At 40.7% G+C, this 15799-nt stretch overlaps 1 protein-coding gene across 3 annotated transcripts in view; it reads left to right on the top strand.

Annotated features, from left to right (window-relative positions):
- The window catches only part of lrp4 (low density lipoprotein receptor-related protein 4), a 128665-nt gene that overhangs the window by 83051 nt on the left and 29815 nt on the right, over positions 1–15799 (top strand). For all 3 annotated transcript variants that reach the window (XM_046032355.1, XM_046032353.1, XM_046032356.1), the window contains 6 exons: positions 2462–2578; positions 9593–9706; positions 9841–9957; positions 10961–11089; positions 14276–14395; positions 14648–14773. In XM_046032355.1, the coding sequence (XP_045888311.1) occupies positions 2462–2578; positions 9593–9706; positions 9841–9957; positions 10961–11089; positions 14276–14395; positions 14648–14773 (723 nt within the window). The remainder of the gene's footprint in view (positions 1–2461; positions 2579–9592; positions 9707–9840; positions 9958–10960; positions 11090–14275; positions 14396–14647; positions 14774–15799) is intronic.

Here is a 15799-nt window from a genome sequence, read left to right as displayed (position 1 = left end):
GCCTGCGCAGCGACGGTTTGCTTATGTCTGCATGTGTGTGTTTGTATGTGTGAGTGTGTGCGTGTTAACACCACACTCTCTTTCTCTTCAGATAAGCTGAATTATTTATTGAAATGTTGAGAAGCAGCATTTTTTCTGTTCTTGTTGAGGCCATAAATCTGCTGATGCCCGGGCAGAGATGCATCCAAAATACATCAAACTGCTTCAGTTTGGCAAAGAGAAGGCTCTGGATGGTGTACAGGTGTCAGGACTCAACTGAAAGGCTCTCGGGATGTTTCACTAATGGATCTGTGCATATTTCACTAACTAAATGCGATTTTTACCAAAGGTATTCCGTTTACTTTCAAAAACCCACCAAATATTCAAGTTTTAGAAGCTAAAACCAGATATTTTATAGGATTTGTTTTCACAAAGATAGTGAAAAAACTTTCTGTTGACCAACTAATCAATTAATCAAAGAATCATTTCATCTCTACTAAATTCAAAACTATGTTTTAGTCTGACGTCGACTTAGATGAAAAACATCAATGTTATTTTTTAGTAAAGAGATTCACGATTTGGGAGCAGTGGTCATTTTCATAAATCTGCTCTGACAGAGTTGGTTTTGGTGGGGGGAAAAAAATAAATAAATCATGAGCTACTGTATGAAAGAACATCAAATCTACAACACACATTCGAGTAACATGAAATATGAAAACGTTGCTCAAAAGTTGTTTCTTGCTTTAAAAAAGGCAGAATTATTTGGATGTTTGGCAGCAGAATCTCAAACCTCCGATGTCTCGAGGATCTTTGACTGCGCCGCATGATAAAGTTTTTAGCACAGTCTGTGATGTGCGAATACAGAAACCAGTGGCTGCCTGGAAGGAAAGAAAGAATGAAACTGTTTGCCGAAATGCATTATATATGCAAATTTGAGGCAAACAGTGACCATTGACGCGCAATTTTGACAAAAAGAGAGTTCATCAGAAGGTGAGGGTTGACAAGGAGAGAGAGTGGGAAAGTGAGTCAATTCTGTTGCCTCTCTCTCTCTTTGTGTTTCTCTCTGAATAATGTAATATCCATGCACGGGTATGTGGGTCAGTGGGGCTTTGCTTCCCCTGGGGACCAGAGCCACACCCCAACTCACACACACTTACTTAATTCACTCACTGGGCCTTGACTCGTCCGCCTGTCTGCCTCGCTGGTGAACTCACTGCGTGACGTCATACATTTTTCATAAAGTCTGCGCTGTTCAGTCAATATTTCATAGCGAGTATTGACAGGCAGGCGAGAGTCCACTGTAAGGAGTTGCTGCTCCCTCTCCTCCTCCCTTCTCCCCCCTCCCTCCCCCCATCCCTCTCTGGCCTGTAATTAAATTAGCTCTGTCTGCGGATGACAAAGGGCCAGTCATTCGGGCTCCGCTTAGATAGCAAGTAGCTGCACTTAGAGCGGATATGAAGTTGAGGAGGAATGCGCTGAGCTGAGCTGAGTGCTGCTCTCTGGGTCTCAGGGTAAGAAGGTGGCGGAGAGGGGGACGTGCGGTTCCAGCTCAGGTTCAGGCTCTGGATGAGCTGAGACAGACAGAGAATAAACGCTCCTGCATTTAAACCTTGTCTGTCAAATTCTGCTGCTAGCGGCCATACAGGAGTATGACTGTGAAATCTTCATCACTGTGAATTGACATCACATCTGATTGACTTTACTTACTTTTAGTATATACTTTGTTTTAGGGGTGCGAATAATGATTATTTTCACTAGCAAATAATCTGACTTTTAATTTAATTTTTTTTTTTAATAAAATTTTTTAGAAGAATCAATATATGGTTTGGCATTATGGCCAGAAAAAGTTATTCAGCGTACAGTTTCTGTTAATATTACAGCTACATGCACGGTATCATGAGCACACTGTTGCTTTTTATGATAGATTGCAAATGTCAATAGATTTTAAACATTCGGGATCCGATTTCACTGAATATGTGTCTCATGCTGAGCCGACGATGATGAAATCCTGAATGGATGAAAAACATGTTGTTCACCATTTCCTGCAGAAATAACAAAACAAATAATAAATAAACTTTCAGCGACCTGGTATACAGTGAGATTTTAACAAATAAAACTGATAAAATATAGCTGTGTTTCAGGGAAAATGTTACATCACATCACAATGTCTGTTGCAATTAAACGTCACTCAGCACTCCCATTATGGTATGATACGTGATCAGAACAATCACAAAAATGATACCACCAGGGAAATAAAATTTTAGAGAATAAAGCCAAAGGAAAAAATTACAAAAAAAGTAGAAAATAACTAAAATATTGATAGAAAAGAACCAAACGTCATACTGTAACCTGTAGCGAATTTGTTAAGAAATAATGCAAACTAGCATCTTCTTTCCTTTCCCTTCAGCCTCACGGTTTATGTCTGTGTTTGTTTGTTTTTTCCAGCTGACAGACTTGTTGTCTTGGCCTTGTTTGTTTGCAGTGCTTCCCACCTGCTCGCCCCTGGACTTCCACTGCGACAACGGCAAATGTATCCGCCGCTCCTGGGTGTGTGACGGAGACAATGACTGCGAGGACGACTCCGACGAACAGGACTGTCGTAAGTATACTTCCTCTCTCTTGTCAACACAAAACACACAAATGGTGGCAGCCACATTGATATGCGCCATCACACACACATACACTGACACATACACAAAAACACTCTCGACCTGCTCTGTCGGGCTCAGGGGGATGAGTTATTAAAGTGGACAGATGTCTGAGGCAGCCATGTGCAATGAGGTGTTTGTTTTGTGTCTGATGGAGTTGCCTGGCTGTCACACGCACACACCAAACTCACACACACTAGTGGGATGACAGCATTTGCACGGTCACAACACAAGACATTGTTTGACCTTTACCCTCAGTTGATCCTGTTCTTCTTCTGATTTGTGTAAGTGTGTCTGTGTAAGTGTGTGTGTGTGTGTGTGTGTGTGTTCAACCCAAAATAACCAACAGCTGCTTGCCAGCCAGAATGTGGCCTGCAGCCGGTGAATTGAGGAGCATCTATTTTTGCAGGTGTATTTATGTATCTTTGCATTGCTGCCTAGTGGTATGTATGTATGTGTGCGCTCCTGTAGCTTCACCCTTGTGAGGACAGTTTGAAGTCTCACAGTGAGGGCATTTTTTAAAAGGCAGAGCATATTGTCTGTTCCTCACTTGCATGTCTCAACTGTAGGAGTGCACTGTGGGCATTTTCCACGTTGGGAGAGTCAGATTTTTAATCTTGTTTAGAGTCCCCCAAATGTATAGAACTGTAATGCTGTGTGTGTGTGTGTGTGTGTGTGTGTGTGTGTGTGTTATTTCGATAACTCAGGGTGGAGTAAGTGGTCAGATTCTGTGAACACTTTTAGCCTGTGTGTTTACCCATCATGACTCAGAAGGCTCCATCTGTGCAGTCTGATCCATGTGGATGTACAGTCCATCACGCTGTCAGTGTCAGTTTGGTGATTCTGTTTAATCACACTTAACCCGCTGTGCGGGGACAGGAATAGTTACCGGGAGTGGCGAGTTCCTGATGGAGAAACACATGGCCGGCACTGTCCTTTTTAGTGACTAACTTTTATCTAAGGTTCGATACAGGGTCATTTTTTTCCTTCTACGCCTTCCAGTTAAAGACAAAAACTGTAAAGGATTGTCAACCACCAATATGTTGCTTAACTCATTGCAACATTTTAACATTAATAATTTTGTTTGTATAAAATTTTTGATTTATTAGCGGTTTGCCCTTTTGTCTATGGAAGCGTGGCTCATTTGTTTAAAATTATTTTCAAGCTGGTTTGAAAGGCTGTTCAAAGGTGCAGACAAGAGAGCTCAAAGAATCTCATCAGCAATAAGGATTCTGCTGGGACAACTTATTTCCCCTCATAAACACATACCTAAACATTAGTTCTTAGTAAAAAGTCAACAATACCAAAAACGCAGAAGGACTGTTTTGTTACTGGACTTCTATCAGCTGATGGTGAGTTGGATTATGTGGCTATAGAAGCTACCAAACACACCTGATAAATTGTGTGATCTGATAATTGTCTAAGCCAGGACTGTCTGTCTGATGGTCCTGTCTGCGAGGTCATAAACATTTCTGGAACAATTTGTCTTGCATCCTGGGTGTGACATGGAATCTAAGTGGTTAACAAAATCTTTATTGTGGAGGGGGCTGCCCAAAGCTGGGACAGAAAGGTCACTGATATGATCTGGGCTCATAGATGCAAAAAATCATGGGTGGGAGCATGTTAGCATTAGCTAAAGTTAGCATGTTATCATGCTAGCGGCAGTGTGTAACTATGGTTGTGTTTGCATTTTAACTGACAAAGAACGAATCAAATATTCACTTCACATCATTTGCTGGATCATTTGTGCAGTCTGTGTTTATTTGCAGCCAATGTACCAGTTGTACAGACCGCGTACAGATGTTGGCTATAAGCTGGCTAGCAATGACTGGTGTGGTCAGTTGCATGACTTTGTTTGTTGTTTGTGTGGCAGCTCTGCCTCAGACTGATTGCAGGACTCACCAGGTACTCAAGTTCTCTCTGTTGTTTTTGTTCTGTCTCTATTCTTTTTCATCTCATCTGTCTGCATTTATGAAGTAGTGCTAGTTTCATTAAGCTCCAGAATAAGTATTAATTTTTCATCCAATTTGAAATATATTCATTTCACGTTAAAGCTAATTTGCATCAGTCACCCCCAATTTGGATGTAGTCACTTGTGTCTTTCCATTAACTTTGTACGCAACTGCGCCCCATTTAAAGTTTGCCTCGTGTTCTGTCTGAACACGTTATAATGATCTAACGTTAGTGTATTTACATGCGAGCAGTTAGCATGCTGAGAGGAATTTGGTCATTCATTTTTCAGAGATCTGGTCATGAAGTGTTGTTCATTTTTAATCCATTGAGTGTTTGTTGAGATATTTGGACTGACAAACTGACAGATCAGTTAAACAACAGTGGTACTGGGCCTGAAAATTTGAAGATACTATTGTGGATTATAGTACTAATTAGTGGCATATACACCCAATCTCCACAGTGATTGTTTTCAATAATACCTCTTGTTGTGTTGTGTGTACAGCAGGTACAGGTTAGCGCCTTCTCTTCTGAATGATTTTTCCTTTCCGTCTGTCTTCTAGTGATTTCTTCTCCTCTGTTGACCCACATACTGTATCAGCAGCCAGACACTGAATCACTTCCTGATGGGGGGTCTGTCTGCTGCGAGCCGGCTATGAATTTTTCATCTTCATGCCCAGTAAATTTCCCTCCCTCTCCTGTTCCCCAAACTACTTATTATTTCATGCTTCTTTCTTTCTCTCCATTTTTCCACCCTGGTCTGTCTTTCACCTCCCTATATATTTTGTTTCTCCCGCGATGCAGTGGTTTTATTTCATTATTTAGAGACGAGGAGACAATCCTCCACGCTCGGCTGGAACTGAAGCAGTTGTTGAGATATCAGACAAACACAGAGACTGAGGTGTGTCTCGGTGTGTGTGTGTGTGTGTGTGTGTGTGTGTGTGTGTGTGTGTGTTGCCATGAGATATTCTGAAAACTTGTTAAAATGACATTTCACAGAAAAGAAAATTATGACAAAACACTGTTTCACCTCGCGCACACGCATGCAGGGAGGCTGGTGATGACTGCCAGCACCCTTTGCCCTTTGCCCTTTCACATTTGGCTGCTGTATGAATGATGAGCATCTTGAGGGCTTGTTGACCTCCAACCTCCCTCTGTTTACCTCACTGATGGGAGGGGAGAGAGAGCATGGGAGAGTAAGAGAATCAATTATTTTCTTACAAGTTAAATAATACATTAAATGAGTGTATTTGCATTTGTATCTTTTCTTTTTGGGGGGAAGGAGGGTCTTCTGGCTTCTTATCACAGTTACATCGTATCGCTTTATGCCGTATGTTGGCCGATTAGTAACAGGAAATTGCAATATCAAACCAAATTTAAGCAATCTTGAAAAAAATATATGTTATGGGTTTACATGGAAAAGAAATAAACCAATATTTTATTATTCAACTCTTAAGCATTGATTTTGTTATCAACCTCAAAATCTAAATGTTGAAATCTTAAAGGGGCCGTAAACTGAAAAAAATGCATTTTCTCTCTTTCCCTTCGTGGTATCTAGCCACACAAATTCTGTGCCTACATGTATATTTACAAACACTGGTGGTGGGGAAGTGCAGATCATTTATTTTAAATGAACTACTTTCAAGAAAACTGCCAATATGCAAACAGTGGAATTTAAAAAAGACAAAGGATTTGTGTGTTTTCATAAACACATAGTATTGCATACAAGCATACTTAGTAATAAGACTATTCTGGAAATTCCTTTTGAGCTACTGAGATACTACTGTTCACTGTTCACATCATACATATAATAAATTATTTTGTAATGCAACCTTGATTTTTTTTTCTCTTTAGTCATTATATAATGTCTTATGTATACAGAGTAGAACCATTATTAATTCATCTCCTTTGCTAGTTAAAGTGTTTTCATGTGCATGCAGAAATATCCACAAAGGTCAACCATGCGCGTGCGCGCGCACACACACACACACACACACACACACACACACACACACACACACACACACACACAGGCTCTGGGGCCTCATGTCATTTCACTCAAATCAGAAGTGTAGTGTGTCTCCAGGAGCCTTGACTCATACTGTGATGCTGCAACACACCTGAGAAAAACATAACAAATTACAATGAAACAAAGACGAGCTTCATCTTCTTTTTTGTCTGTCCCACTATTCTGTGAGCATCTTTCTTGTCTCTCTTTATCTCTCTCTGTTTGTCTTAGCTGTCTAACACTCACACACCGCAGTGATAAATTATAGATTACCTCCTGCCAGAGGCCATCCGTCATTGGTTCTCCTTGACGAACGTGTTTACTCGGCCCCAGGCGAGCATGGCTGGGCTTTGTCATCGATTGCGGTGGTACAGTAGAAGCCGGTGTTTTGAAAATCTATTCAGTCTTTTATCAATGAAAGGGTGATTAAAGAAGCAAGGTGGAAGAGTTGTATGGATAAATGAAGGGGTTTTAAACTGAAACACTGTCAATGTCACAGTGCTGAAAGTTCACTGGAGGTAGGGCCCTCTCTCAAATGTGTCTTTTATCTCCAGTCTCAAGGTTAACTGTCTTGTCAAAGAACATTTCCTAACATACAGCAGCCAGTATGTTTAATTAAGACATAAAACAGGTTGTTGGAGCTCAGGTTTGGCAGATTTAAACTGCGTTGACATTTAAAGAAACTTTGGTAGTGATTGACAACAGAATAATCGAAGCTTCTGCGGGGGGGGCAAACTAGGGGGACGTCTGTTGATAAGCAGGCTGTCATATCACAAGCTAGAGCTATATATTTGATTGATGGATATGATAATAGATAGATTGGAGAAGAAGAAGGATGAATGCCCAAGAAGTTCTGGCAGTGACTTGAGAGAGGCAGATTCAGATGGGGGAGAGATAACGGCGGTCATGAGTGTGTAAATCTGCCTGCTTCTGTGTGGGTGAGAGAGAAAGACAGAGCACTTCGTTTCTTTATTCCCATAGTGAAGGCTAATAACAACATGTTGTTAACCAAAACTTTGTTTTTAACTTTGTTACGGCTGGACTAGTAGACCCAAGCGCAGGAATAAGAGAGGGAAGAGTTGGATGAAAGAGGAATATTTATTGCAAAGGTTGAAAGGATTTGATATTGAGCCGGGGAAGAGCGAGGCAGAGTGGAAGACTAGATGTGTGTGGAACCGGGTTGGGGACTGCTGTGCAGAGCAGGGGGGGGAACCTTAGCTGAGAGTCCAGAGTCAAGCTGAGAGTCAAGCTGAGCCGAGCAAGTGCAGAACAGAGTCCGGGAATAGTTTAGCTCCAGGGAGAGCAGAGCGCTATTTCCAGTATAACGTAACTAAAACAACACGTTATTATGCAAAATTCACTTTTAACTTCTAGGATAGCCTATTAAATGTTCTTCTTCTACAATAGGACCAATACAATTATTTAAATGCGTTTGTTATGTTGTTGTTTATTTGTTGTATCCCACAGTTTACCGATTTAAGTTAAAAATGTAGGCTATTTGATCTGTACGGAAATATAGCAATTGTAAAATTGATAAACCCCATAATTGCCACACTGCCATTGTCATCACTCAATTTCAAGAGCTCCCACACTGCTAAGGTCTTCGGCATTTTGTTTTTCCTTTGATGTGAGGTGCAACGTTATGTTCACTGCTGTGAGGAGGATGTCGGGAAACAAAACAAATAGTCAAATCCCAAAATTGAAAATCGAATACCTATCAACAAACAAACCCTTAATGAAATTGGGGATTCATTGAGAAATCAGCTTTTTTACTGAGCTTATTGATTATATGCTGCACCTTATACACGTAAATGCACATGTACTGTATAGTGTCAAAGTACGGTGGACTGAATTGTGCGATAAAAGGTGTTCCTCCTATGCATGATTCTTACAGCAGGTTTTAATGTTCACGGTCATGTACCAGAATCAACCGATGGTGGGACATTCAACTAAAAAAAAAACAACATCTAACTTGTGCAAAGCAAAAGAATACTTTTACATGCTTTTTACATTTCCAATTTTTCAGACAACCATATCTTTGACAAATTACAGCTAAATGCAAAACTCAATCTTCATACACAACCCCGTCGAGGAAATCATTCTGACGTCAGAAAGGTGTGGAGGGAGGGGTTTCGGACGCTCTTCAACCATCTGATAAGCACTAAGGTTGAAGCATTCTGACACCTTTTCAGTTGAACTATAAACTACTTCTGACTAATAGGACCACAGCCTTATTTTCAGGGCAACAGGGTTGACGATTGAAATTAATTTTGGTTAAGTATACTGAGCATACAGATGGAAATAAGAATTTTGCTTGAATTGTGGTTTATGATATTTCAGTGGACTTTTTAATAACTTTTTCCACCATGAAAGCTTGTCACTGTTGGCGGCGTTGTTACCAAGATGTAGTGGGCCTCTAAACCAAATGTTTATTTAGTAACTATGCCGCATTGGACCTCTCATGTACAAGAAATGACCACAGCCTTTGTTCATCCTGAGAGACGAATCGCCTCATTTTTTACAGCCACCCATTGAGGTGGTTTGGTTTCATGTGTTTTTGTTAAGCATGTCTTGGAAAAGTGCTGTATAAATAAAGGCATTATTATACCAAATGTTTTCACGCTGATCAGTTACCTTGAAGACTGCCACACACACGCTCAGTATGACTTTATTCAGCCTTCCACCTCACTGTGTTGCAGTAGCTGTCGATCAGACGTCCGTTGTGCTGAGATCGAACCACACGATATTCAGTATAAGAGTCTTTGAGCTCTAGAACAGCAGCCTCAGGAGAGTTCAGCTTGTTTACGGAGAGAAAAGCCTCAAAGCTCTTTTTTTCTGAGCGTCACATAAAAGGTCACTTTCCCTGGTGACAGTGCAGCTGCGGATATGTCAGCAGAGCTCAGGGTTGGCTGCCTCTTATGTAATTCTTGTACAGTATCTGCTCTTTGCTTTTGTTGTATCCTCATTATTTGTCCTCTGAAACCACTCCCTTTTTTTCTCTCTGCAGCTCCCAGGGAGTGCGAGGAGGATGAGTTTCACTGCCAAAATGGCTACTGTATTCGCAGCCTCTGGCACTGCGACGGCGACAACGATTGTGGGGACAACAGTGATGAACAGTGTGGTGGGTATACACACCTGCCCGCACGCACGCACACACACACACACACACACATGAACTCCAGCATGCAAGCACATATTCATTCATCCTATCTTCTAAATATGACTTGTGAGTTTGTTTGTTTTTTTCCATGCCAGACATGCGTAAATGTTCGGACAAGGAGTTCCGCTGCACAGATGGCAGTTGTATTGCCGAGCACTGGTACTGTGATGGAGACACAGACTGTAAGGACGCATCAGACGAGGAAAACTGCCGTAAGTTACGTGTGTGTGTGTGTGATGAATGCTGAAGGCCTAAAAGAATGGTTTAATCAACTGGCTCAATGTCTTTCTCCACACTTTATTAACTCAAAAAAAATGTCAACCTCAAGTCATACCACAACATAAAGAGACGACAATACATTTCCATTTCCCACAAAACATTGTTTTGATAACATAAAGAGTGTGGTGTGTCTTTATCTAGAGAGCCATTTTCAGCAGGGGCTTCAACACAGAAGTGTTATTTTATAATTTATTGTGAGTGTATAGCGTGTTTTGGCTACGGCTAAAACGAATCCACCAAAAGCTGTTGGTCATGACAAACCTGTCAGTTTACGTGGTCTTTAGGGGTGTTGTAAATGACAAACCCACTTCCCCAAATCTAGGTAAGAGAATCCCAGTTAACATTTTTTATTATTTTTAACTCCGTTTCTAATGAGGGTTTTATTTGAGAGCAAGTGTATGACAAAGACTTCAAACAGGGAACATATCTCTGTGGCAGCAGACTGGCAGGATGAACAGAAAAGCTATTACTCATAGCAACAGTCCAAGTCAGACTAAATTCCAAAAATTTAAATAAATTATTCCAAATAAATCTGTTTTTGCATCTGAACAGTATGTTATTTGTACATTTCAAACAGGGCAAAGTATCTGCTGCCTCACAAGAAAGTCTGTTCTCTATTTACGACCTCAGCCAGACTCCGATCAAAAACTCTTCAGACTGCAGCATCATGATTCAAACTATGGCTGCAAGTAGGGAAGACATTTGGTGGCCAGCTGCATGTTAACTAAGATCTTACAGCAGTAAACTGATACTGCAGAGCATGTAAACATGTTCGCTGTCTTAATAGAGAGTTGAGCTTGTCTTTCATTTCACGTATAGTTTCTGACAGACTCAGCAGAGAAGCTTCAAAGTCTCTCAGACAGCCAACTGCTGCACCATCTTTTCCAGCATCAGCGTCTATTAAACACATCTGTGCGTCTGTGTGTGTCTGTGCAGCCTCAGATGTGATGCCAGCCACCTGCAGCGTGGAGGAGTTCCAGTGTGCATATGGCCGCTGTATTCTGGACATCTACCACTGTGACGGAGACGACGACTGTGGAGACTGGTCGGATGAGTCAGACTGCTGTAAGCTCTCCATCACTCACATGCAAACACACTTTTAACATGTAAAGACCCAACACTAACTTTACATCATCATAGCTCTAATTACACATGGCAGGACCTTTTACTTAGTCAAACTTAATCCTAAATGCAATCTCCATCTTTAGACTAACTCTTGCGAGAAGTAAAGATTTGGCAAAATTGTATAACTTAAAAACGTCCTCACTTTGAAAATCTGAAATCCAAGCTTGGTGAGTCCAGTAACAAAACAAATCACATTATTCAGTGGAGTGATTGATCCTGATTCTGTCCTGCTGATGTAAAGCTCACAGTGAGCTGCTTTTATCTGCTTACACACACATGCACAGATAAACACACAATTTTTATGAGGCAGTGCTCCTGGCTCTCACTTAACAGCATCTTGTGGAATAGAAGAAGATGAAGCTCCTTTGGGAGATAGTCCTCTGTAATGCCATTAGCATCCCTCTGGCAGACATCATCCCTTCTTCTCTGCTTGACCCTCCATGTACCCTGATGGCATTGCTGCAAATGTGAGCGTAGCGAGCCATCCTCCTGTCCTGCAGCTTTCTACACTGGTTCAACTGGAGTTTAAAAGCGTTTAAAGGCTCATCTGAGAAGGAAATCTTAAGTTTAAGCATTCATTTTTTTTTTGTTGTTGCCCCTACTGAATCCGTCCCAAAGTGGACACACTGACTAAAAACACTGACACTTAAATGATCATGATCACTGATTTATTGTTTATTTGTCTGCGATATGTCAGAAAGTGACGAAAAATGGCCGTGTCAAGTTCAAAATTGCTTGTTTTGTCTGGCCAAGAATCCCAAAAACAAAAGATATTCTAAAACAGGAAAGAAAAAAAGAAGAGTTTTTGAGGTTTAAACGTTCTTTATAACTAACTTTTAGTCATAAATATGTAATATTATACAGAAATACAAAAGATTTTAGGTCAAGGTTTTAGGTGCTCCGGTGTCCAAGGTTCAACTACACAAAAATACACTGTAGTGTGAAACGTTTAGTGTCGACTTTGTTTAAACAGTCAGGTTGAGTTAAGAACAGCTGCTGTTTGCAGGCCGCTGCTCCACAGCATCTGTCAGAACTGGAAAACCCTCCTTCTGTCAGATCTTTTCTGTGACCGTATCTCACACACACACACGCACACACACAGAGTGAAGCCATGGTCCTGATTAGCACAGACTATCATGTTTCGCTATCCTCACTCCAGAGACGCTGCCTGCTGCTGACAAATCTCTCAACATCTCCCCCCTCGTTCTCTCGTCTCTGATTTCTCACATGTCCTTTTCATTCGCTCAATGTCTATAACCACCCACTATATCGTTCTCTCTCTCACACACTCATACACAGTGGTTTCTCCCTTTTTGATGTGTTTATCTGCAGTGCGAAACGCACAGCTTCAAGGTTTTGTTACATCGTTTAGTCATGTTAGTAGACTGTGCTGCTCTGTTTGTTTTTTTTTTCCCATCTCCTCCCACATCCAGGTTTTTTAATTGTTGCCTCGCTTCTGAGGTGTTAAACATTTTTTGGGGAGAGTTGACCTGACATCAAAGCTTTCAAAAAGTAGAAAAAGAGACCGGAGATATGCTCTGTACATTTTAGAAATACTTAAAATAACTGCAGTGAAAACTCTAAACTAAAAACACTGCAGCACAGATAAAGGTTAGCAAATATTTTGAATGGGTCTTTGAAAAATCTTAACTGATACAGAATTAAGAATAAACTCAAATACATAAAAATGTTCTTAAAAAGTCTTATTTTTTAGAAAGCAATGACTTTAGAGAGAGAGAGAGAGAGATTCCTCAGAGTCATACATAAGACAGCCCATATTCAGACAGCATTCCTTGGCATCTACTCTCCAGACACATGAAGGGCGCTTTGTTAGAGAAGTAGCCCCCCCCCCCCCATGTGAATGCACAGACACAGAGACATCCAAAAACACTCACACTTGCATGCTTCGTTACCGCTTGTGAACACTGATACTGCTTTCAGCTTCATAGCTGAGCAGATGAAAGAGCATTGTGTGTGTGTGTGAGATAGAGAGGGAGCAAGATAATAGGTGGATGAATCATTTGAGTGTGTGTGGACGTCAGTGTGTTCGTCAGCGTCCCACGCTGATTCTTGTGGCCTATAAGTCTCTCTCTCTCTCTCTCTCTCTGTGGGAGAGCCACCTGCTGTTTTGATCATCTCTCTCTTCTCTCGCCCAGCTGATAAGCCTGCATGGGGATTTTTTTTACCTTTCTTCCTTGCATTCCATTGCTTGTCATTTTGTTCCTCCCTTATCTCACGCCCACTATAGCTTTGATGGGAGCCGACTCTCGCTGTTAGGAGGAAACATGTCAAAGACATACACAGATACAAGCTCACACACACACTCTGGGTTTAAGATGCTTATGTTTGATTCGGCTTTAATCTTCTTGTCCACCGCCATCCTCATGTGCTGCCAGTTTGAGCTTCACTTTGATCTGATCACATGTAGAGATCTGATGGAAGAATTAAAGGTGGGACAGCTATGATGTCTAGTCAGAGATGATCAGAAGGCAGCTAAAATAAACAGAAACAATTAATGTTCATGAGAACACGGAAATATCACTGGTATAAAACACTATCTTTGCAAACAGGCTTGTGGAAAACCCAGTTGAATCCTGCATGCCTAAAGGATTTTCTGAAAAAGATGGAGATTGATGGATAGATGGATATTATTATGGATACTACTCTTAACCTCAAAGTTAGCTTACTTTCCCGCATTTCAGTGTGTAAAAATGTAAATAACTATCAGCAGGGTTGCAACTAATGATTGTATTCATCATCAATTAATCTCTGAATTATTTTTCAGTTAATTGTTAAGTCTGCAAAAGTCGGAAAATAGTGAAAAATACCCATCACACTTTGTTTGACCAACACTCCAAAAAAAAGTACTCAATTTACAATAATATAAAACCAACAACCAGCAAATCATCACATTTTACATGCAGATAATATTTGGCATTTTTGACATCATATTAAACACAGAAAAAAAAAAAACTTTTTCATTTAACACTAAGCCCAAGTGGAAAACATGAACTTCAGAATATACTACAGATTTAAGTTATAAAGATTTTGGTGGTTAAATTACTGCTGTGTTGACTGTCATGTTTCTGATGTCATTTTCGTGTGTGTGTGTGTGTGTGTGTGTAGCTTCCCACCAGCCCTGCAGATCAGTTGAATTCATGTGCAGCAGCGGGATGTGCATCAACGCCGGCTGGAGGTGTGACGGCGAATTTGACTGCGATGACCAGTCAGACGAAAAGAACTGCAGTGAGTAACTGCTTTTATTACTGAACAAATCTCATTATAGTTCTCTATATAGGATCATGTATTTAAAAATATGTATGTTTACTGTTTCAATACTTATTTCTTTGACTGTCAATTTCAGTCTTTTTGTCTAACATAATGCTTGTCATTGAAAAAAAAAAGGCAACCACTCAGACTCAATCTCAGATCTCAAATCACCTGATCGAAGAATGAATGAATAAATATTGTGTTTTTGTGTGTGCGTGTCCCCGGCAGCCACGTCCATGTGCACAGCTGACCAGTTCCGCTGTGGAACTGGACGCTGTGTACGGTTGTCATGGAGATGTGATGGCGAGGCCGACTGCTCCGACCGCAGTGACGAAGAGGGCTGTGAGAAAACTGGTAAGGCCGTGGCTGTTGGCTTAGTTTCAGAAGCTAAATATAACTGGAGCTTCAATCGTAGTCATGACAACAGCTCAGAACATCACCTCCTCTACTTTTTGTTGAGAAACACAGTTGCATTGAAACAATAGACTGATCAGTTTGACAGTTCCTTCACTGGTGGAAAGACCAATCTGTGGACAAACCACAGAAACTGGCCTGCATATTGTGATGAAATGGACAATGAACAGCCAGCAGAGAAAAGATGACGAAAAGATGAAGATTTCACTTTATTTTTGGAAACTATCCACCTATAATCTGAGCCATGATGGTAAAAGGAGTTCCAGATCACTTTGCATGAACCTCTTAAACCCTGAAATTCCCTTTAACCTCCCAGCTTCAAAGTTAAGACATGTGTATCCACTCCGTACAACAATTTCAACATCTTTTTTGTCTGTTTTTTTGTGAAATGTCTTTCCGAATTTGCTTGTTGCAGCACTAAATTCAAATGTAATGACATATTCAAGTACTTGATTTTTATGGCTGCACAGTTGCATCAAATCAAAATGCATTTTGCATCATTTGTACACTGGAAGATCTGAGACTTCCAAATAAGCTGTAATCAACAGTTATATGTAGTGATGGCCTCAGGTGATGAGAGAGGTCAATGGAAAATCAAAAATTGAACACTTTCACTCTCTTAATAAATGTTGGCGATCTACTTAAAGCTAAAACTTGATTATTTTGTAAAGCGTCATATATGAGTAACAACAATTTGGTAAGTGGAGGGCAAAGTGGGAGAGTTATTGCTGTAATAATGCTATCTGTGTATGGGACAATAAAGGAAGAGAGTGTGGAGACAAGTGATTCAGACAGGATGTTGGACCAGTTCTTACTATTCTCTGAATGAACGCCACAGAAACCGTTTCTTCCTATCTGCAGATGGCCTCATCAACAAGGCCAGGGACCCCCACTGACAATGACTCTCATGCCAACTTTTGGATAAAATAACTCAATGGGCATTGAATTCTCTGGATTAGCTAAAAA

This window comes from Micropterus dolomieu, linkage group LG20 (assembly GCF_021292245.1).
Source record: "Micropterus dolomieu isolate WLL.071019.BEF.003 ecotype Adirondacks linkage group LG20, ASM2129224v1, whole genome shotgun sequence".
Classification (NCBI taxonomy): Eukaryota; Metazoa; Chordata; class Actinopteri; order Centrarchiformes; family Centrarchidae; genus Micropterus; species Micropterus dolomieu.
This window is presented reverse-complemented; position numbering and strand designations above follow the sequence as displayed.